We start from the raw sequence: 24,050 nt of genomic DNA on the forward strand, positions 1-24,050 counted from the left end.
TCCATTCATGTGCATGTGTGTGGCACACAGGCATGTATGCATATATGTGTAGGCATGCGTGTGCAGGCTAGAAGTCAGTATCAGCGGTCTCACTTTATTTATTTAGACAGGGTTTCTCATTAACTGAGAGCTCACCAATTCAGCTACTTTAGCTAGCCAGCTTGCCCTTAGATCTGCCTGTCTTCACCTCCCAAGTGCTGGGATTACAGGTGCATGTGCCATGCCCAGCATTTATGTGGGTGCTTGGAATTTAAACTCTGGTCCTCACACTTGCATGGCAAGTGTTTTATTGACTGAACCATCTCTCTAGCCTTTCTGGCTGTTTTCTGTTTTTGGCAGTCTGTGAGCTCATCATGCCTCAGGGCCTTTGTACTTCTTTCCTTGCCTAGTATACACTCCTATGAAGTTTACCATGTCTTCCTCCCTCCCTGCATTCTGGTTGCTGCTCAAATGTCACTTTTTCCACACAGCCAACCAGCCAGATCCTACTCATTCATTCTGTCTCCTAACTTTTCCTGTGTTTCTTCACCTCATATATTAATCATCTTTTTTATTTATACAACATCTCTACTTGCTAACTAGCCTGGAAACTCCATTGAGGCCATTTTATCCCCTGCACTTAGACCAGTGCTTGACTCATGATAAGTATTACAGAAGTGCTACATGTTAGGTCAGGACAAAATGGAGTTACCCAAGATAGCAGGATGGCCAACAGAGACAAGGAAGTGGGTCATCTATATTCCTCAAGAAACCACCCAGCCATTATCCCTTCCTTGCCTAACAATGCCCCAGGTCTAGGTTTCTTGCCTCCTCATCTCCCACCTGGTCACTTCTGGTCTCACACCTTAGCTTTGTGAAATGGCTAATGTAAAGAACAAAGGAGTTCTTTCTCCTTCCTCACCTTCCCCCAACTAAAGAGCTCTATATAGCCCACTATATGGAATCTCAAAGTTGACTATGCTCTGCTCTTCAGAGTCAGTCCTGGCAGCTCCTGTCTTTCCCAAATAAAAGCTTCCATCTTGGCCTCAGAGTGGTCTCCATGGTCTTGGTCACTCACAAACATGAAACATACTAATTTTATTAATTTTGTATAATTTTACCTTTTTGTTTGTTTTTTCAAGGTAGGGTCTTGCTTTAGCCCAGGCTGACCTGGAATTTACTATGTAGTCTCAGGATGGCCACAAACCCACAGTGATCCCCCTGCCTCTGCCTCCCAAACGCTGGAATTAAAAGCATCCACCACCACATCTGGCATTAATCAATTTTTTTTTTTTTTTTTTTTGGATGCAGGGTATCATTCTAGCCCAGGCTGACCTGGAATTCACTCTGTAGTTTCAGGGTAGAATCGATGTCATGGTGATCCTTTTACCTCAGCCTCTCAAGTGCTGGGATTAAAGGTATGTGCCACAATGCCTGGCATAAATCAATTTTTTTTTAAAACATTAGGCAGGGGGTTGGAGAGATGGCTCAGTGATTAAAGGTGCTTGCTTGCAAAGTTTGATGGCCTGGGTTCATTTTTCCAATACCCACATAAAGCCAGATGCACAAAGTGATGTATTTGTCTAGAATGTGTTCCCTGGCTCTCCCACTCACATACTCTTTCTGTACTTGCAAATAAATAAAAATATTTTAAAAGTTAGGCAAGTACAGTAGCACAAGAAGCTAAATAAGGCAGGAGTGCTTGAGCCCAGGAGTTCAAGACCAGTGAGACCCTATCTCAGAAAATAAAAAAGCAAAATAAATGCATAAATGAAGCCAAGGCTAAGGAGATGGCTCAGCAGGTGAACAATCTTGCCACACAAGCATGGACCTGAGAGGACCTGATATGCCTTAAGTGGAACTCCTCAACACCCTGATAAGCAGCTGGATGTGACCATGCACCTACAACCCCAGTCTTGTGGGGAATAGAGAGCACTGGGGCTCATGAAAATGGCAGTTCTGAGTTCTGAGAGAGACCCCATCTCAAGAAAATGCATGGATAGTGGAGAGAACTAGACATTTCCTCTGACCTATGCATGTGCACATGGGGTGTGTGTGTCTGTACACACATGTGTATACCACACACACCATACATATTACACATGTAAAAATAAATGAAGCCTCTGTGCCTCAGTTTCCTCATCAAGCAAAAAAGTGGTTGCCAGATCTGAGAACATGACATTCCTGATACCGTCAGGACTTCAATGCTTGCAGAGTGAGTACAAACCTCTATGTGGGAAGGGAGGCATTTCTGACAGTTACGCAATTCCCTGTAAAACCTTGGCAAGTTCAGTTTCTGTTCTGTTTCTTTTTAAAAATGTGATGGTGTTCAAAGTGAGTAATCAGCAAGTGTTGACACATATGACTGACTTGCAGAGATGGGTTACCACCAACTGGAAGAAACCAGAAACTGTTCACAGCTCCCACCCCATCACCCCTAATGGAGAGATGTTATCTAGCAGCCATCAGTAGCAGAATTTTACAGTGTGGCATGGGAGGCAGTGACCAACCTCAGTGCTCAGGAGAAGGCAGGTGATGCAGCTTCTGGACAGAAGCATTTGACAACGAACACCTCAAATAACAACTGCCAGGGCACAGGAAATGTGAGAATTAGAGAAACTAGTGAAGGAGACCTGACTACAGGACATAGTCAGCAAAATCAGAATGTAAATCCAGTATCAGTCTATATGGGTCAAATGACCCACTTTACCTGAAAATGCAATGACATACTGAAAGAAAGGGGAGGAGACGCTGTGACAGAAACAGAGTCTCATTAGGAGGGCTGTGGCCAGGCATAGTGGCAGATACCTGTAATACCAGAGCTCAAGAGGAGATTAAGGTTGGGGGGGGGGCTCACTGTCACTGAGAGCTTTCTACTGAGAATGTGCTACTGTGTGGCATCTTGTCTCAAAAAAAAAAAAAAAAAAGGCCAGACGTAGTGGCGCACACCTTTAGTCCCAGCACTCAGGAGAAAGAGGTAGGAGAATCACCCTGAGTTCCAGGTCAGTCTGGGACAACAGTGAGTTCCAGGTCAGCCTGGGCTAGACTAAGTCTCTGTCTTAAAAAAAAAAAAAAAAAAAAAAAAAAAAAAAAACACAAATAAATAAATATTTTTTAAAAAATAAATATAGAGGGAATTAACACGGGATTTTTTTATAATCATGGAAAATGCTAATAAAAATTTAAAAATAAATAAATAAATATAAAGCCAGGAGTGGTGGTGCATACCTTTAATCCCAGCACTTGGGAGGCAGAGGTAGGAGGACTGCCGTGAGCTCAAGGCCACCCTGAGACTACATAGTTAATTGTAGGTCAGCCTGGGCCAGAGTGAGACCCTACCTCAAAAAACCAAAAACAAATAAATAAATATTAGCCGGGTGTAGTGGCACACATCTTTAATCTCAGCACTCGGAAAGCAGAGGTAGGGGAATTGCCATGAGTTCAAGAGCACCCTGAGACTACATAGTGAATTCCAGGTCAGCCGGGGCTAGAGCAAGACCCTACCTCGAAAACACCAAATATACATACATACGTACATACACACACACCCATATATACATACATACACACACCCACCCATATATATATATATATATATATGGGTGGGTGTGTGTATGTATGTATATATATATATATATATATGGGTGTGTGTGTGTGTATGTATGTATGTATGTATACATACATACATACATATATATACACACACTCAGCCACACAAACAGAATGGACCATGAAACTGACTAACAAGAGAGCACAAGTGGCCAGCACGCGACCCAGGTGAATGGAAAAGCCAAAGAGAACTGGAGCACACACCCTGTTATGTCATGTCCACAGGATGCCAGCAGGTCTGAGCTTCTGTATAGTGTCAGGAAGCCTCAGTTTTCTCAGCTGCGATACTGCATGACAATATATGGCTGGACTGACATGGTCAGGAATGTCATGAGTAGGAACTGAAGACAGGAGGTCCTGGAGACTCAGATTCCAGTTATGACAGTAACTGAGCTCTCACGTGAATCTCAGAGCTGGCTTTCCTCATGCACAGACCCACACCATGACCCTATCATGAGATGTGACATGATTTCAAAAGATTATATACATAAAGTACCAACACAGAACACAGGCCATCTTAGCTGTTTTCCTTTTTTGATGTTTTCAAGGCAGGGTCTCTCTCTAGCCTAGGTTGACCTAGATGGAACTCACTCTTTTAGCTCCAGGCTGGCTTCAAACTCATGGTGATCTTACAACCTTGGCCTCCTGAGTGTTGCAATTAAAGGAGTATGCCACCACACCTGGCTAGCTGCTGCTTTTATTTATTTTATTTTTTGGTTTTTTTTTTTAGGTAGAGTCTCACTCTAGCCCAGGCTGACCTGGAATTCACTATGTAGTCTCAGGGTAGTCTCCAACTCACAGCAATCCTTCTTCTACCTCTGCCTCCCAAGTGCTGGGATTAAAGGCATGCACCACCACGCCCAGCTTGGCTGCTGTTTAAAAGACCCTGTGGATGGTAAGTGGTGGGTGTGTGAGATATGTAAAACTCTGCACTAAGACCTCAGGACCACAGAAACAATGAGCACAGCTCTCCATGCCCACATGTAAATGAGTCCAAATATACACGCAATGTCCAGAGTCCAAGTTCCTTACCAGATAAACAGGGCTGCGGTCCTTGTCCACTGCAGGGATGCCAGTGAGAACCTCTGCTAACACCTGCACAGAACAGACACAGGTTAGCATGGCCCAGACACTTGAACAAGGTCGTCAGGAGGTTCTGGCCATGACAGAAGCACCATACTTTTAAATATTTTATTTATTTATTTACTTAAGTGATGCAGAGAGAAAGGAGGACATACCAGGGTCTCCAGCCACTAAAAATGAACTTCAGATATATGTGCCACTTTGTGCATATGGCTTACGTGGGTCCTTGGAAATGGAACCCCAGCTGTTAGGCTTCGCAGGCAAGCACCTTAACCATTAAGCAATTTCTCCAGCCCCAAAACACCATATTTTTTAAATTATTTACTTATTTGCAGAAGTAGGTAGGTAGGTAGGTAGGTAGATAGAGAAATGAAGAGAGAGTGGGTGCACCAGGGCCTTGCTTGCCATTGCAAACAAACTCCACATTTATTCATCACTTCATGCATCTGACTTTACATAGGTACTAGGGAATTGAACCCAGGCTGTCAGGCTTTGCAAGCAAGCAAGCTCCTTTAACTGCTGAGCCATCTCTCCAGCCCACTATTTTTTTTTTTTTTTTTGGTTTGAGGTTTTTCATTCTTTGTTGTTGTTGTTGTTTGTTTGTTTTAGTGAGGTAGGATTTCACTCTAGCTCAGGCTGACCTGGAATTCACTATGTAGTCCCAGGGTAGCCTCAAACTCAGCTGCTGGGACTAAAGGCGTGCACTACGCCCGGCTCTCTGTCTCTCCCTCCCTCCCTCTCTTTCTCTCTCTTTTGAGGCAGGATCTCACTCTATTCCAGGCTGACCTTAAATTCACTATGTAGTCTCAGGATGGCCTGGAACTCACTGCAACCCTACCTCTGCCACCCAAGTTCTGGGATTAAAGGCAGTTTTCTTTCTTTCTTTCTTTCTTTTTTTTTTTTTTTTTGCTTATTTATTTGCTCATGGGGGAGCAGGGTCTCTTATCACCGCAAACAAATGCCTGTCCAGCTTCATGTAAGTGACTGAGGAATTGAATTCAAGCCAGCAGTCTTTGCAAGCAAATGCCTTTAACCAATGAGCCATCTCCCAAGCACCATGAGTTTTATTTGAGACAGGACCTCAAACTCACTATGTAGCCAATGCTAAAAAAAAAAAAAAAAAGAAAGAAAGAAAGAAAGAAATTCTCATTCATTGATAAGACAAGACAAAGAGAACGGGACTATAAAATTCAGTTGTAAAGTCAGGCACTGTGTGCATGCTTATAATTCTAGCACTTGGAGGGTGGAGACAGGATGGTCAGGAGTTCAAGGACATCCTCAGCTATGCAGGAAATTTAAAGATAGCCTAGGCTACATGAGACACTGTCTACATAAAAAAAAAAAAAGAAAAGGAATTGGAAAGATGGCCCAGTAGTTAAAGGCAATTTCTTATAAAGCCTGATGACTCAGGTTTGAATCTTTAGTACCTATGTAAAGCCAGACACAAAAAGTTAACACATGCATCTGGAGTTTGTTTGCAATGGCAGGAGGCCCTGATGTGCCAACTCTCTATCTCTCTTTCTCAAATCAATAAATAAAGATATATTTTTAAAAATCAAGTGTATAATTTTATTTATATAACTATTCAGACACACCCTCACATATACCACACACACACACAAAGATCCCTTTTTCAAAAAACAAGTTATTTAGGGGGCTGGAAGGATAGCTTAACATTTAAGGCATTTGCCTTCAAAGTCAAAGGACCCAGGTTTGATTCCCCAGGGCCCACGTTAGCCAGATGCACAAGAGGGCATATGCGTCTGGAGTTCATTTGTAGTGGCTGGAGGCCCTGACATGCCCATTCTGTCTCTCTTTCTCCCTCTTTCTCTTTCAAATAAATAAATAATAAAAATAAAATATAAAAAATAGGGCTGGAGAGATGGCTTAGCAGTTAAGACTCTTGCCTGTGAAGTCTAAGGACACAGGTTCAACTCCCCAGTACTCACATAAGCCAGATGATGATACATGCATCTGGAGTTTGTTTGCAGTGGCTGGAGGCCCTGACATGCCCATTCTCTCTATCTGCCTCTCTTTCTCTTTCTCTCCTCTCTCTCTCTCAAACAAATAAAATTAAAATTAAAAAACATTTATTTATTTATTTATTTATTTACAAAAAGAGAGAGAGAGAGAGAGAATGGATGTGCCAGAGCCTCTAGTCACTACAAACAAACCAGACACACACACCCCTTGTGCATCTGGCTTATATGGGTCCTGGGGAATCAAACTTGGGTCCTTTGGCTTTGCAGGCAAACACCTTAACTGCTAAGCCATCTCTCCAGCCCAAGACCCCTTTTATTAAAGACAAAATCTCATAGCACAGCCTGCCATCAAATTCATTCAAAGACCTTGACCTCCTGATCCCCTAACCTCTGCTTCCTCGATGCCAGAATTACAGCCACGCATTACCACATTGTTTTGTGTGGTGCTGGGGATTGAACCTAGGGTGTCACACATGCTAGTCAAGCACCAACTGAGCTACATACCTAGTTAGTCCCATACTTAACGATCATCTCATTGCCAGATGTGGTGACGCAGAGGTAGGAGGATTGCTGTGAGTTTGAGGCTAGCCTGGAACTACAAAATGAGTTTCAGGTCAGCCTGGGCTACAATGAGACCCTCCCTACGTTAAAAAAGAGAGAGAGAGAGAGAGAGAGAGAGAGAAGCCAGGCATGGTGGTGCATGCCTTTAATCTCAGCACTCGGGAGGCAGAGATAGGGAGATCACTATGAGTTGGAGTCCACCCTGAGACTACAGTGTAATTTACAAATCAGCCTGGACTAGAGTGGAACCCAACCTCAAAAAAAAAACAAAAAGAAAGAAAGAAAAAAGATCATCTTATTTACAGCTGGGTGATGGCTCAGCACTTAAGAGCACTTGCTGCTGAGAGAATGGAACTATTTGATTTTCTAAAACACACTTTTAAAAAAAGCTAGGCCAGCCATGCACATCTGTAGCCCTAGTCCTCAGTGGGAAGATACAACTACTGGAGCTTCCTGACAATGGCAGATCAAGGTTGAGGTGGAGATACTTTCTCAAGGAAGTACATGGATGGGCTAGAGAAGGGTACCTGAAGTTCTCCTCTGCCCGCCACCCACACACATGCATACACCACACATACCCTATATAAAAGATGGCCTCATTTAGAAACCCAAAAGCAAGGGTGCATGGTTCTCAAGAACAGAAGGAAGGGAGGAGGATACTTAATAGGTTGATATTGTATATATGTAAGTACAATGATTGTAATGGGGAGGTAATATGATGGAGAATGTAATTTCAAAGGGGAAAGTGTGGGGGTGGGGAGGGAGGGAATTACCATGGGATATTTTTTTATAATCATGGAAAATGTTAATAAAAATTTAAAAACTTAAAAAAAAAAAAGAACAGAAGGAATCTGGGTATAGTGCGTACTCTGGGCAGAGTCCATAGCGTCCACCACCCATGTCTCCCACAGTGTACCAACATAATTTTTCCTTATTTCATCCACTCAGGAGCCAGTATGAGTAATAAGACTGTGTGAACAGGAAACCTGATTCAATTGGAATTCTCTGATGGTGCAGTACTGAGGGGCTCTGAGTAACTAAAGGGTGGGCTCCCATCCTGAGGGAATGCACTCCTGATCTCTGGGCTGGGAACTGAAACCTGGACCTCAGGCTCCGCATCTGTTAAGTGGGGCTGGGACCAAGCAGAGGTGGGTGCTGCAGGAATGAGTGACCTGTGCGTAATGTCAAGTATCTCCCACACCCTCCTGCAGCAAGTCAGAGTAGGGGCACACTGGTCAACAAGGGACCCAGGCCATAGGGGTAATGTAAGGGCTGACTAGCAATGGCCAGGAGGGGGCAGCAGAAGGCATCACTGCAGCAAGTGGGCCTGGAGCCAGTTGAGAAGGGACTGCCCAGCACAGCCTGCTGGAAAGGGAAGAAAACAGGAAATGAATAAGCAGATACTTCCTCTGCCCTAGAAAGACAAGCCTTTCACCAGGTCACCTGGTACTTATCAAAAAACAAGGAGGCCAGGTGTGGTGGCACAGGCCTTTCTTTAATCCAGCACTTGGAAGGCAGAGGTAGGAGGATTACCATGAGTTTAAGGTCAGCCTGGAACTATAGTGTGAAGGCCAGGTCAGTCTGGAGTCAGTAGAGTGAGACCCTATCTGGAACAAACAAAGTGAAGTGTGGAGGTGTGGTGGTGCATGTCTTTAATCCCAACCTGGGATAGGCCCCACCTCAAAAAAAAAAAAAAAAAAAAAGGCTGGAGAGTTGGCTCAGTGGTTAAGCGCTTGCCTGTGAAGCCTAAGGATCCCGGTTCAAGGCTCAATTCCCCAGGACCCATGTTAGCCAGATGCACAAGGGGGCACATGCGTCTGTAGTTTGTTTGCAGTGGCTGGAGGCCCTGGTGTGCCCATTCTCTCTCTCTCTCTCTCTCTCTCTCTCTCTACCTCTTTCTCTGTCTGTCACTTTCAAATAAATAAATAAACATAAAACAAAAAAAAAATTTTAAATGCACAAACATAGAAATGCCGTATGCTCCCAATAGGAAGAGCCAAAATTCAAAATCATAACTGTTAATCAGTGGCAGGGCTGAAAAGAGTGGAGGGGGTAGTGAGAACTCAGTGAATGAATGAACACAAGGTAGATGGATGAATGAAAAAGCCAAGTGTGACACCAAGAACTGAATTAGAAGCCTGGGGAGATAGCTCAGTGGTTAAAAGCACTTGCTGGGTGTGGGTTCAATTCTCCAGTGCCCACATAAAGCCAGATACAAAGTGGTACATGTATCTGGAGTTCATTTGCAGTGACAAGAAACTACTTTGGCATACATACATACAAATAAAAATTAAATTAAATTTAAGAAGAACTGGGCTAGAGAGATGGCTTGGTAGTTAACGTACTAGCTTGAAAAGCCTAAGGACTCAGGTTCAATTCCCCAGTACTCATGCAAGCCAGATGCACAAAGTGGCACATGCACCTGGAGTTTGTTTACAGTGGCTAGAAGCCTGACATACCCGTTCTCCCTATGTATATATCTGCCTCTTTCTATCTCTCTCTCCAGTAAATAAATAAATATTTTTTAAAAAAGAACTGAGTCAGGAAACTGAAAGTATAAGACCGGGATGCAGCTCAGTGGCAGAGGGTATGTTTAGTATGTGCAACGCTTTGGATGTCATCCTCACACCAAAAGTTAGCGCATGTGTGTGTGTGTGTGTGTGTGTGTGTGTGTGTGTGTGTGTTCTGAGATAAGATTAAGATCTCATGTAGCCCAGGTTGGCCTCAAACTCACTATGTAGCCAAGAATGACCTTGAACTCTGATCTTCCTGCCTCTGTCTTCCAACAGCTGGGATCACAGGTTTGTGCCACCATGCTCAGCTCATAACACTCTTTGATATGTCCCATGCTACCCAGTTTATATGTGCTATCCTGTTACTCTGTATGTGCAACATTACCCCCAAGACATTGATTATGGGCTGTATTATTACAGAGCTGAACTACACTAGAACATATGATTCCATAGTGAGGAATTCAGTTCTGCTCATTTGTTTGCTTGTAGACAGAGTCTAAGTTTCTCAGGCTAGTCTATAATTCATGATCCTCCTCCCTCCACCATCCAAAAACCACTGGTCCTCAAAAGATCAGGAGCCTGGGCCAGCCCTGCTGAGTTCCAATGAAGCAGCCACAGAGAATTTAAAGCGCGTGGGAACTAGCAGAGCTGGCCAGCTGGGACAGCTTAATCTGGCTCACACAGGTCCAGCTGCAGGCATGAGGAGGCTCTAGATGTGAATGGACAGGGAACTGTGGTCAGAGAGAGGAAGTGCAGAGTTCAAGACTGGTGAGGGAGGTAGAGGGCAAGGCCCAAAGTGTGGCTGAGCCTGGCTGAGGCCAGACAGACTGTTGGGTTTCTTGGTTATTGTTTCCCAGACTGGGTTCTATGCAGAGGCTAAGGAAACAAGGCTCCACAGTCAAATGAAGCTGGAAAACTGCATACCATTCTCTGGCATTTCACACTGGCCAGGTTATCATCACCCTAAAAGAAGATATAATTATCACCGGGTATGGTGGCACATGCATTTAATCCCAGCACTCAGGAGGCAGAGGTAGGAGGATGGCCATTAGTTCCAAGGCTACCCTAAGACTACATAGTGAATTCCAGGTCAGCCTGGGCTAGAGTGAGACCGTACTTCAAAAACTAAATGTGTCTGGTCAACCCTATAGAAATTGCAAGGAATCAGGGTGTGTTCCAGAGATAAACATCATAAATCACTACACTCAGACCATGAACTCCTGGGAGAGTGACTAGGCTTTGTCTGTCTGTTTCAACATGGCACGTGGTCCTGACTGGCAAGGGGAAGTGGTGGCAGGGAAGGATGTGGGTTGGGATGGTTGGATGGGTGAGCCATTGCAGAGGGGTAGAAGTATGAATAGGAACAGAGAAAACAAATGGATAGATCACTGGGTGATGACTGAATGGGAATGGGAAGTCAGGAGATGCTATTTGTTGCCTACTAGACTCTGGGCAGTACTAGATGCTATACTTCAAGAAGGGGCGACATCATCAATATCTCAGCCTGTGTGAACCATGTAAGGTCTGGAACATGCATCCTTTTTCTTTTTGTAGTATTCTGTTTTTTGTAAAAAAAAAAAAAAAAAGAAAAGAAAGAAAAGAAAAGAAAAATGCAAACCAGGTATGGTGGCACATGCCTTTAATCCCAGCATTTGGGAGGAAGAGGTAGGAGGATTGCCATGAGTTCAAGGCCACCATGAGACTACACAGTGAATTCCAGGTCAGCCTAAGGTAAAGTGAGACCCTACCTCAAAAAACCAAAATAGAAAAAAAAATGAGGAAGGGTCTCATATATCCCAGCCTGGCCTTGAACTTACTATATAGCCAAAGATGACCTTGAACTTCTGATCCTCCTGTGTCTACCAACCAAGTGCTGGGATTACAGACATGCACCACCATGCACAGTTTAACAAACTGGGGATAGAGCCCAGGGCTTCATGAATGCTAAACAAGCAATCTTATCTGAACTGCATTCTCAGACCCATTTTTTGAGAGAGCCCAGGAAAACCTGGAACTCACCAGATGATCCTCTTGCCTCAGCCTTTCAAGTGTTGTGATTTTATGTACTTGCTACTATGTTTGGCTATCCAATAATTTATAACTATAGAAATGACTCATAATTCAAAGGCCATAGAAGCTGGGTCTGCTGTCACATATCTATAGTCTGAGCTACTCAAAAAGCTGAGGCAGGATGATCACAAATCGGAGGCTAACTAGAATAGACAGCAAAAAAACAAACTTCTCTCAAAAAACAAACTTCTGCCGGGCGTGGTGGTGCACGCCTTTAATCCCAGCACTTGGGAGGCAGAGGTAGGAGGATCTCCGAGAGTTCGAGGCCAACCTGAGACTACATAGTGAATTCCAGGTCAGCCTGAGCCAGAGTGAGACCCTACCTCGAAAAACCAAAAAAAAAAAAAAAAAAAAAAAAAAGCAAACTTCTTGGATGTATGCAGTTGACCAGCCTGAACAAGGCCTAGGTTCAAACCCCAGCATAGCAAGGGAAGAAAAGACAAGGGACAAAAGAAAAGAAAAAAAGGCAAAACAGGCCGATTTAGCCTATTTAGCCACAGTTAGGCTGCTCCTGCTGTACTTGCATGGAAGCCCTGTGCTTCCAGAGGGGCTATGGGAAAGGAACATGCATACAGGCCAGAGGCTGAGCAGACAAGGAAGCCCTTACTATTCCACAGCTGAAGACGTCCACTTGCTTGTCCAGCTGTCCCACTCGGATGAAGTTTTCTGGCAGATATGCAGCTGAGGCCTGGAAAAGGTGGGTGTTCATCATCGTGTACTTAGACCTTTTGTCGACAGGATGTAAGTGAGCCACTGGATGAGCCAGCTTGGGAGTGAAATTTTGGTCTAGCAAAATGTTGGAGCTGTGGGAAAAGCAAGTGGAGAGAACTTTCTTATTCTAAGCAGAGGGTTTCCATGAAGAACCTTTTGGACAGACAACTGAGCAGTGGGCAACATTAGCACCTGCAAGTGGGGGCCCACAGGAGACCCCCAATATGGAGCTCTGAGTCAGCCCTGACAGGGAAGGCAGGGCCTTGGCAGCCTACTCCCTCCAGCAAATGGGGATGGAGTCAAGAATAGTAGTGCTGTCCTAAAATGTGGCCAGAGAGGTACAGCCCACTTCCCAGATGTCAGAGTGAACAGCTCAGCTTGCCAAGCTCACTGCTTGTGCTGTCCTAGTCCTTTCCAAAGCTGTCCAGACCCCCAGTCCTGGCCTATGCATCTTACAATTTAATTTAATTTAATTTAATTTAACTTATTTGAGAGAGAAAAAGAGGCAGATAGACAGAATGAATGCACCTCAAGCCACTGCAAAAAAACTCAAGATGCATGAACATCCATGCATCTGGCTTACATGGGTACTGGAGAATCGAACCTGGGTCCTTAAGTTTCACAGGCAAGCACCTTAACTGTTGAGCCATCGGTCCAGCTCAATACCAGCATCTTTTATGACTCAACCTGCCCACAATGTAGGGAATAGGAACAATTTAAAAACTTCAAAAGGACTGTAAAAATCAGTCATCTAGTTGGAGGGAATTAAATCAGAGGTAGTACTCCAGAGGGGAGGGGAGAAAAGCTAAGTAGGACTAACTAAATAGTATTTTATGTGCCCAGCATGCTTCCACTGCACAACTAGTGTTTTAAAAAGAAGATACTGTGGACTTCCGGTTAAGATGGCGGCATAGGTACCACGCCAAAGCAGCCTAGGGGGAAAAAGATGAAAAAAACTCAGCAAAATACACACTTTTACTAAACAGTCAGGTGTATAGGAAAGTGAAATGGCAGGGGAGAAGTAGAAGAGATCCAGAGCATCCAGAGCCCACACAGACTGGCAAAAGCAGCCCCAACAGGTCCGCCAACCACGGCGGCGGGGCACCAGAAAGCCGCCAGGCTCAGCTTGAGCCACAGGAAAAGGTAAGTGCAGGAGCTTCCACTCACACCGGCACTCTCCGCAACTCAAGAAACGTGAGGGGAGAGCAGCAGCAAGCAATGGAGGAGCAGACCAGGAGGTAGAAGAACACGTGGAGCAGCGAGAGAACCAGAGCAGCTGCGGCTCCCTCCCCTCCCCCACAGCCACAGCCCAGCTCCAGCGAACAGAGCAGTGGTCCTGGGACCAGCCACGCCGACTTGAGCCAACAGCAGGACCCAAGCAGGAGCAGGGTCTGGCAGCAACATCAGCAGCTCCAGCACCGGCAGTAGTGGCCCCAGCAGTGGTGGATCCAGTAGCGGCAGCTTCAGAGGCGGCATTAGCAGATCCAGCAGCAGCAGCTTCAGCGGCAGCTTCAGCGGCAGCAGCAGCAGCAGCTTCAGAGGCAGCAGTGGTGGAACCAGCAGTGGCAGCTACAGCAGCAGCAGCAGTGACAGACCCAGCAGCAGCAGCTTTACCAGCAGCAGCAACAGATCCAGCAGCGGCAGCTTCAGCAGCAGCAGTAGCAGTTCCAGCAGCGGGGGTGCCGATCTGCAGGTCCACAGTTGCCAGCCTTGGATTGCCCCATAGGAAAAGCCAGTGCCCAGCTCCAGAAATCAGGACAGCAGCCCAACAACCCAGCCAGCAACTTGACTGAGACCAAAATCATCCAAAAAGGTAACTGGGATTGATTGCATTAGGGAAGGGTCTCACTTGGTCACAAGCTGACTTGGATCCCTCAACAAACCAGAAATCTTAACCTCTTTGTTCATAGAGGATCTGGTTGTTATAATAACCACTCTTGCATAAATATTCGGTGCTGATTTTGATTGAATGTGTACAGTGTTTAGTTCAATTTTAGAATCTACCTGTATTTTATTCTACACAGCCTACTTGAATACTCCCATAGCAGGGAAACTCAACCCCTAGAAACATCTTTGTAGATACTCTGAGAGCCTTAAGAGCCACACCTAACACCTTAAGCTCCTATCTTTAAGACATATAACATCAAATCAATTGATACAGCTAAGAATACCTAGCTAGCTAGAAAATCCAAGCATTAACTTAATCCAAGATGCAAAAATATATACATTATAACACAAGAAACACTAAAAAGCAAGACAATATAAATCTACCTAACAATATTAATGCATCAGAAATGACCTCCAGTGAGAACTAGTTAGAGGAAATGCATGAGAAAGATTTCAAAAGAATGATTGTAAATACGTTCAAAGATGTCAGAGAACAAATCAAAGGAGTCAAAGAAGAACTCAAAGAGGAAATCAAAGGAATCAAAGAAGAATGCAGGACTCCAATTTCATGAAATAAAGAAGGCAATACAAGACATAAATAAGGAAATTAAAATAATAAAAGAAAAACTAGTCAGAATTACTAGCAATGAAGAACACAGTTAATGAAATAAAAAAACTCTGTAGAAAATCTCACAAAAAAAAAAAAAAGAAAGAAAGAAAATCTCATCAGTAGAATGGATGAAGGAGAGGACAAAATATCTAAGTAGAAGACCAGGTGGCAGATCTAATACGGTCCAACAAAGAGAAAGACAAACTTATAAAAAAGTATGAGTGGGAATTTCAAGATATTCGGGACACTATGAAAAGATCAAATATAAGAATTCAAGGCATAGTAAAAGGAGAAGAATTCTACTCCAAAGGCAAAGTAGGCATCTTCAACAAAATCATAGAAGAAAACTTCCCCCAAATTGGGAAAGAGGTGCCAATGCAGATACAGGAAGCCTTTAGAACCCCAGCCAGACAAAACCTGGAAAGAACCTCTCCTCGCCATATTATAATCAAACTACCAAACACACAAACCAAAGAAAAAATATTGAAAGCAGTTAGACAGAAAAATCAAGTTACCTACAAAGGCAAGCCCATCAGGATTACAGCAGATTATTCAACACAAACTTTAAAAGCCAGGAGGGCTTGAAGTGATGTATTCCAAGTTCTGAAAGATAACAACTGTCAACCAAGGTTACTTTATCCTGCAAAGCTATCCATTCAAATAGACGGAGAAACAAGGACATTTCATGACAAAAGCAGGTTAAAGGAGTATTTGAAGACAAAACCAGCTCTAGAGAAATACTTGATAGAATCCTCCATACTGAAGAAAAGGTAAAGCACACATATAAGGAACCTGGAAAAAACAAGCAATACTCAAATACTAGTTAAGACAAAAGAGCAAAGGTAGAACCGGAACCACACACAAAAAAAATGGCAAACATAAATACACACCTTTCAATAATATCTCTTAATATCAACGGCCTCAATGCCCCAGCCAAAAGAAGATACTGGCAAGTGTTGTGGTGCATGCCTTTAATCCCAGCACTTGGGAGGCAGAGGGCAGGAGGATCACTGTGAGGTCAAGACCAGCCTGGGACTACAGAGTGAGTGCCAGATCAGCCTAGGCTAGAGTGAAACCCTACCTCAAAAAGACACCAGGTAGTGCATGCCTATAATCACAAGAGGATCATTGCAAATTCAAGGTCAGTCTAGGCTACAAAGTAAATTCCAGGCTATCTTGGGTTGTATATATGTAAGTACAATGATTGAGATGGGGAGGTAATATGATGGAGAATGGAATTTCAAATGGGAAAGTGTGGGGGTGGGGAGGGAGGGAATTACCATGGGGTATATTTTATAAACATGGAAAATGTTAATAAAAATTTTAAAAAAAGAAACAAAAAATAAGTAAATAAATAAATAAATGATAAAACAACTTTGAACAAGTAGACTCCAACTCCAATATCAGCTATTAGAAATGATTAAGTAGGGGGCTAGAGAGATTGCTCAGTGGTTAAAGACACTTGCTTGCAAAGCCTTAAGGCCCAGGTTCGATTCCACAATATCCACGTAAAGCCAGATGCACAAAGGGTATGCTTCTGGAGCTCACTTGGCAGTGGTGAGAGGCCCTGGCATGTCCATTTTTTTTTCTCTCTCTCTCCTATCTATCTATCACTCCTTGCAAATAAATAATAAGAAAAAGAAATTATTAAGTAAATTATGGGCAGATCACTTCAATGGAAAACTAAGAAATCACTAGATGTACTACATTGTAGGAAAATGGCTAACATGTTGAATTTTTACTTCTTTATTTGAAAGAGAAAGAAAGAAAAAGGCAGACAGAGAGGGAGTGGGCATACCAGGGCCTTTAGCCCCTGCAAATGAACTCCAGACACATGCACCACCTTGTGGAGTTTGCTTATATGGGTTCTGGGGAATCAAACCTAGGTTGTCCTTTGGCTTTGCAGGTAAGCACCTTAATTGCTAATCTATCGCTCCAGCCCAATTACCATGTTTAAATAAGGGTAAAATCGAAAGATGAACTGGTAATAGGTAACCATACTACCTCAGTAAGGATTTGTGTGGGGAGGAAAATAAGAAACTGAAAACTCAAAATGGGTCAGGTAAAGGGAGTTTTTGCAGGGCATGAACAACAACAACAAAAATGCCCTGGGTTCAATCTCCAATACCCAGAAAAAAGAAACAAAACCCAGAGATCTACCAATAAGTTAGGGTAGCATGTCAGGCTTTTCCTCTCTTCCTTTCTAGTTCTGTCAGCTTTTCTGGAATCTTCAGGAATCTCTCCCCCTTCTGCCAGAGCACAGATAGAAATGACTTCCTCCTGGATGCATAGCTATGAGATGCTGAGCATAAGAAACCTCCCTGCAGCCACCAACAGACACACACCGTACAGGTACAGAGAAGAGCCTAAACAGGAGCTCACATTACAGAGTCTGGGCAGGTGTAGCCCAGAGCTCCAGGGTGGGGTCAAGACCAGCTGCTGAGTGCACAAACACACAGGGTGTGGGGACTTGTTGGGAAACATACTTGGTTGGGAAACAGTGGCTCAGAGACAGACAAGGTGATCAGCAGCTGTGCATGCTGGGAGCACATGCCAGAAACACTGGTTTTTGAGGGCCTAAGAAAGAGAACAAGATGGCATGGGAGGCAAAGGATCCTGTGAGTTCAAGGGACTATAGAGTGAGTTCCAGGTCAGCCTGGGCTAGGCTAGAGGTGAGACACTACATTGAAAATGCAAAACAGAAAAAAAAAAAAGAAGAAGAAGAAGAAGAAGAAGGAAACAATGAACAAAGGTTCCCAGGAGAAGTGAGAGGTGAAGAAGAAGCACAGAGAAGAGAGGGGACCCAAAATCAGGCTGACCTTGACCTTGCAGCCCAGCCTCAGATCTGGTCCAACTCTCTCACCTCTTGATGTTGCTGTGGACAATCTCCAGGCCATGTAGGTGTTTGACAGCGCTAAGAAGTCCTGCACAGATGCTGACACGCAGGGGCCATGTCAGGGGGTCTGAGCCACCCTGAGAGAAAGAGAAGGAATAGAGGCAGTCATTCTAATGTCAACAAGATGTACTGGCATAGTGCGATGGCATTTACATCAGACACTACGTGTAAGTCCCAACTCAGACACTCAGAGCCATATAACTTTGGCAAAGACACTTGAGGCCCCTGAGCCTCAATTTCCTTGGGTATAAAATAGAAATTGGATTTGGGTGCAGCTCAGTAGTAGAGCATTTGTCTGGTATGTGCAATGTCCCAGATCTGACTCCACTATTAAGAAAGAAAGAAAGAAAGAAAGAAAGAAAGAAAGAAAGGAAGGAAGGAAGGAAGGAAGGAAGGAAGGAAGGAAGGAAGGAAGGAAGGAAGGAAGGGAGGGGAAGTAAGCAAACTGGAAATGCAAGAAATGTCCACACCTGTGTTTTATAGCTTTTATTTTTATTATGTTTTACTTATTTTTGGGGTGGGGGGATTCAAGGTAGGGTCTCACTCTAGCCCAGGCTGACCTAGAATTCACTATGTAGTCTCAGGATGGCCTCCAACTCATGGCGATCCTCCTACCTTTACCTCCATGTGCTGGGATTAAAGATGTGTGCCAACATACCAGCCCTATTTTAGAGCTTTTATAAGTATTCAAATGAATTCAAGGGTGCCCTTAGCATGGAGCCTACCAGGTAGCATGTTCAAGGAACAGCAACTATTTCTATCAGGAAGGTTACAGTGGCAACCCTGAAACAACCTTTAAAGGAAGGGCTGGCTGAAAAAGAAGTTGGAGTTAGTGTTCGCCAGCTACACACTTGGAAGGAGACCACATGTGCAAAGCCCTTCTCAAAGTGTCCACAGAGTGCTCGGTGCCACAACTGTACCAGACACCCTTATCAAGGTGTCCACAGAGTGCTCAGTGCCACGACTGTACCAGATACCCTTATCAAGGTGTCCACGGAGTTTTTGGTGTCATGACAGTACCAAACATCAGTGTTGTCTGGTCCAAGCCCAGGAATCTGCTATGGGGAAACTCACTCTGGCCTCAGTAAACTGGGGGAGGTTTCCTCCCTCTTCCAATTGTGACCAGTGACACAATCACTTACCAGAGTCTGGAGTCTGTCCTTCAGAGAGCCATTTGCCATGTAGGGGTAGATCAGGCTGTGGAACTGTCTTCCGGCACAGAGGCCAAGTAGAGGTAAGATGTTGCGGTGAGAGCCTCTGAAACAGGGTTCCAGTGCAAGGTGAAGTGTCAGATAGCAAGTGCCAAAGGCTGACTAGACCTTCCTCAAGACCCCAAAAACCTCCGAGGTGCCAAGGCTCTGATCCACAAAGGCCTCATCCTGTTCTCCCACTCTGCAATAGGACCCTGTCACCACCCCAGCTCCAGGAGCAGAGGCTCAGATTATGGAGTATGTGACCAAGACCACAAACCAGCAGCAGTGAGACCACACCTGCCCCAGGTCTGCATCACCTTTCCATCCTGCCTCGAGGAAGCAGGCACACAGGGGGCTTTTTTTAGTAAGATTTCCTCCTCCTTTCCCTCCCTCTAACATGAGGGGCTCCCACAGCCCAGCTCCTCATTCTGTTTAACACCCTGCCACACAGGTGCCAAGGAGCAGTCCCAAAGCCTTTAGATCTTCTCATCTTACATTCCACATCTGAGTGTCTAACTGCATCCAACACCTCAGGTAAATGTCATTCCAGCATAACAGGCTCCAAACCTGGTTCACCCACCATCCAGCCTCCAGGAAACCTCCACTCTGTATCCAGTTAGTCATCACACACCGTCATACACAACTTTCCAGTCCCTTCTCCTCTGCCAGAGTGGGAGGAGGGCACAGACCAGCTCATCTCCCAGGGTAATTCTTTTTTTTTTTTTTTTAATATTTCTATTTATTTATTTGCAAGGAGAGAGAGAGAGAGAGCGAGAGAGAGGTGAGAGACAGAGAGAGAATAGGCATGCCAGGGCCTCCAGACACTGAAAACCAATTCCAGACGCATGTGCCATTTTGTGCATCAGGCTCTATGTAGGCACTGGGGAACTGAACTCAGGTTGCTAGGGTTTGCAGGCAAGCACCTTAACCATTGAGCCATCTCTCCCCAGGCCTCCCAGGGTAATTCTTAACACACTTCCCTTCCGCTATTCATACCTGTGACACTCACTAGTTACTGAATCACAGGGGCTCTCAGGCAGGAGCTACCTAGTTTCCAGGTGGTACTCCCTGCATCTGGGAGAGGCAGGGATCCTCGTACCAATGGGTAAGGGAGAGACTGCCAACCCACAAAGGCAGCATAACAAAGTAGAGGCACAACTACATGTCTGGTTTTCATGAAATGAACCCATATATGTGGCTATGCATGTGTGTTTTCATTCACGTGTATGACTAGAGAAAGCACTGGAAAAAATAACAAGCCAAGGTGGAAGAGATGGCTTAGCCATTAAGGCACTTGCCTGCAAAACCTAAGGACCTAGGTTTGATTCCCTGGAACCCACATAAGCCAAATGCACAAGGTGGTGCCATGTATCGGGAGTTCATTTGCAGTGGCTAGAGACCCTGGTGTGCACCTATAGTCTATCTGTCTGTCTCTCTCACAAATGAATATATAAAAATATTTAAAAAGTGACAAGCTAGGCCTGGTGGCTCTTGCCTTTAATCCCAGCACTCATGTGGTTGAGGTAGGAGGATTTCAATAAGTTTGAGACCAGCCTGGGCTAGAGTGAGATCCTACCTCCAAAAAAAAATCCAGGACTGGAGAAATGGCTTAGTGGTTAAGATGCATGCCCGCACAGCCTAAAGACCCAGATTCGATTCTCCAGGTCCCACATAAGCTAGATGCACATGGTGGTGCATGCATCTGGAGTTCGTTTGCAGAGGCCCTGGAATGACCTTTCTCTCTCTCTCTCTCTCTCTCCCCCTCTCTCCCTCTCTCCCTCTCTCAAATAAATAAAAACAAATGTTTAAAAAAATCCAAGGATAGCCGGGCGTGGTGGGGCACGCCTTTAATCTCAGCACTCGGGAGGCAGAGGTAGGAGGATCGCCGTGAGTTCAAGGCCACCCTGAGACTACAGAGTTAACTCCAGGTCAGCCTGGACCAGAGTGAGACCCTACCTCGAAAAACCAAAAAAAAAAAAAAAAATCCAAGGGCTGGGGAAGTGGCTTAGTGGTTAAGGTGTTTGCTAAGCCTAAGGACCCAGTTCAATTCCCCAGGGCCCACACACACACATAAGCCAGATACACAAGGGGGCACATGCATCTGGAGTTCGTTTACAGTGGCTAGAGGCCCTGGCATGCCCATTCTCTCTTTTTCGCTGCTGCTGCTGCTGCTGCTGCTGCTGCTGCCGGCACCACCTCCTCCTCCCCCTCCCCCTTCTCCTCCTCCTCCTCTTCTTCCTCTCTCTCTCTCTCTCAAATAAATAAATAAATAAATAAAATATATATTTTTTATATTTTTTAAATCCAAGGCAGTCTGAGCAATTTAGTGAGACAGTCTTAATATAAAAAGTAAACTGGGGCTGGAGAGATGGCATAGCGGTTAAGCGCTTGCCTGTGAAGCCTAAGGACCCCGGTTCGAGGCTCGGTTCCCCAGGTCCCACGTTAGCCAGATGCACAAGGGGGCGCACGAGTCTGGAGTTTGTTTGCAGAGGCTGGAAGCCCTGGCGCGCCCATTCTCTCTCTCTCTCCCTCTACCTGTCTTTCTCTCTGTGTCTGTCACTCTCAAATAAAAAAAAAAAAAAAGTAAACTGGGGCTGGAGAGATGGCTTAACAGTTAAGGTGCTTGCCTGTAAAGCCTAAGAACTCATGTTTGAATCTCCAGGTCCCACGTAAGCCAGATGCACAGTGAAACAAGTGCACAATGTTGCACATGACCACAAGGGGATACATGTGTCTGGAGTCTGTTTGCAGTGGCTGAAGGCCCTGGCACACCCATTCTCCCTCTCTCTCTCTCTCACCCTCTTCTTTCTCTCCCCGCCAAAAAAAGATAAACCGGGGGGCTGGAGAGATGGCTTAGCAGTTAAGGTGCTTGCCTGCAAAGCCAAAGTACCCATATTCAATTCCCCAGTTTCCAGGTAAAGCCAGATGCAGAAGATGGCGCATGTGTCTGGAGTTCTTTTGCAGTGGCTGGAGGTCCTGGTATGTCTATTCTCTCTCTATCTGCCCACCCACTTTCCTTGTAAATAAATAAAATGTAAAAATTTTAAGAAAAAAAAAAGGTAAACTGGGGCTGGAGAGATGGCTTAGTAGTTAAGGCATTTGCCAGAAAAGCCCAAGGACCCAGGTTCAATATCCCCAGTATCCACACAAAATCAGATGCATAAGACGGCACATGTATCTGGAGTTCCTTTGCAGTGTCTAGAAGCCCTGGCACACCTATTCTCTCTATCTGTCTTTCTCTCTCTAATAAATAAAATATTTTTAAAAAAAATAACAAACTGGGGTCTGGAGAGATGGCTTAGTGGTTAAGACACTTGCCTTGGAAGTCTGAGGACCCCGGTTCAACTCCTCAGAACCCACATAAGCCAGATGCAAATAGTGGCACATGCATCTAGAGTTTGTTTGCAGTGGCTAGAGGCCATGGTGTGCCCATTCTCTCCCTCATAAATAAATAAATATAAATAAAATATTTAAAATACATAAATATGTATATATTTTTAGGTTGGTTGTACTGTTGCACACCTTTAGTCCCAGCACTGAGGAGGCAGAGGTAGGAAGATCACCGTGAGTTTGAGGCCACCCTGAGACTACATAAGAAATTCCAGTTCAGCCTGGGCTACCTAGAGTGAGACCCTACCTTGAAATACTTTGTTTAAACTTTTTTTCTTTTTGTTGTTGTTTTTGTTTTTGTTTTTTGGTTTGTTTTGTTTTTGCTTTTTTGAGGTAGGGTCTCACTCTAGCTCAGGCTGACCTGGAATTCACTATGTAGTCTCAGGGTGGCTTCAAACTCATGGTGATCCTTCTACCTCTGCCTCCCAAGTGTTGGGATTAAAGGAGTACACTACCACACCCAGCTTTTTATATTTTTATATATTTTTAAATTTACTTTTATTTACTTATTTATGAGAGAAAGAATGGTGTACCAGGGCCTCTAACCACTACAAATGAACTCCAGACACATGTGCCACTATGTGTATCTGGCTTATGTGGGTTCTGGGGGATGGAACCTGGGTCATTGGACTTCACAGACAAATGCCTTTTCTACTGATTCATCTCCCGAGTCCCCCAGTATACTTAAATATTTGGGAGATGACTCAGTGGATCAGGCTCTTGCCTGCAAAGCCTAACAACCTGTGTTCAATTCCCTAGTACCCACATAAAGTCAGATGCCCAAAGAGATGCATGCATCTGGAGTTCATTGCGCTAGAGGCTCTGGTGTGCCTATTACCTCCCTTCCTCCCACTCTCTGTCTCTCTTTGCTTGCAATAAAGCCTAATGACAAACTCTAGATGTATGTGCCACTTTGTACATCTGACTTTATGCAGGTACTGGGGAATCAAACTTGGGTTGTTTGACTTTACTGGCAATCTCCTTAAATGCTGAGCCATCTCTCCAGCCCGGGGGTCTACGATTTTAAGACGGCTTTACCATCAAAGTTGTAATCGGTGTGTGCCTGTCTCAAAGGTTAGGACAGGCTTCTCTCTTCATGGAAAGCAGGAGCTAAAGTGACCCAAGGCTCCTGGGTAATTCTAATAGAAGCACATAGCTTCTGCACAGGAGAAGCATGAACTCTGTAAACAGATCAGGTAGGGTCAAATCTTGGCACTGCTCCTCAGTACCTGTGTGATCTTGGGCCAGATACTGAACCTCTCTGAGCCCCAACCTACCCTCTATACAACAATATGAAAAAGACAGCTATGTTAATAGTGTTCTTATGAAGACTGGCTGAACTTCTCTGCTATGAGCTGAATGTATTGCCCAATGTGGTTGTGTTGGAAACATTCTGCCAATGTAGTCAATAGGATCTGGAGGTAGAGTGCTTGGGAAGTAATTAAGTCATACAATGTCATGAGGGTAGGATGGCATTAGTAACTTTACAAGAAGAGGAGAGAGCCCAGGTTGCATACTTGGCCTCATCATGTGATGCTTTATGCTATGCTATGCTACAGGATGAGC

The 24,050-nt window shown here is 44.6% G+C and overlaps 1 protein-coding gene across 2 annotated transcripts in view; it reads right to left on the reverse strand.

The window, feature by feature from the left end:
- Positions 1-24,050, reverse strand: part of Irak2 (interleukin 1 receptor associated kinase 2) — a 96,845-nt gene that overhangs the window by 10,072 nt on the left and 62,723 nt on the right. Inside the window, exons 6-9 of one of the 2 annotated variants that reach the window (XM_045134515.1) lie at positions 19,044-19,158; positions 17,869-17,978; positions 12,405-12,600; positions 4,621-4,683 (exon numbers count right to left, since the gene is read on the reverse strand). In XM_045134515.1, coding sequence (XP_044990450.1) covers positions 4,621-4,683; positions 12,405-12,600; positions 17,869-17,978; positions 19,044-19,158 — 484 coding nt within the window. The remainder of the gene's footprint in view (positions 1-4,620; positions 4,684-12,404; positions 12,601-17,868; positions 17,979-19,043; positions 19,159-24,050) is intronic. The other variant, XM_045134516.1, reaches the window with a different exon arrangement.

This window comes from Jaculus jaculus, chromosome 14, assembly GCF_020740685.1.
Source record: "Jaculus jaculus isolate mJacJac1 chromosome 14, mJacJac1.mat.Y.cur, whole genome shotgun sequence".
Taxonomy (NCBI): Eukaryota; Metazoa; Chordata; class Mammalia; order Rodentia; family Dipodidae; genus Jaculus; species Jaculus jaculus.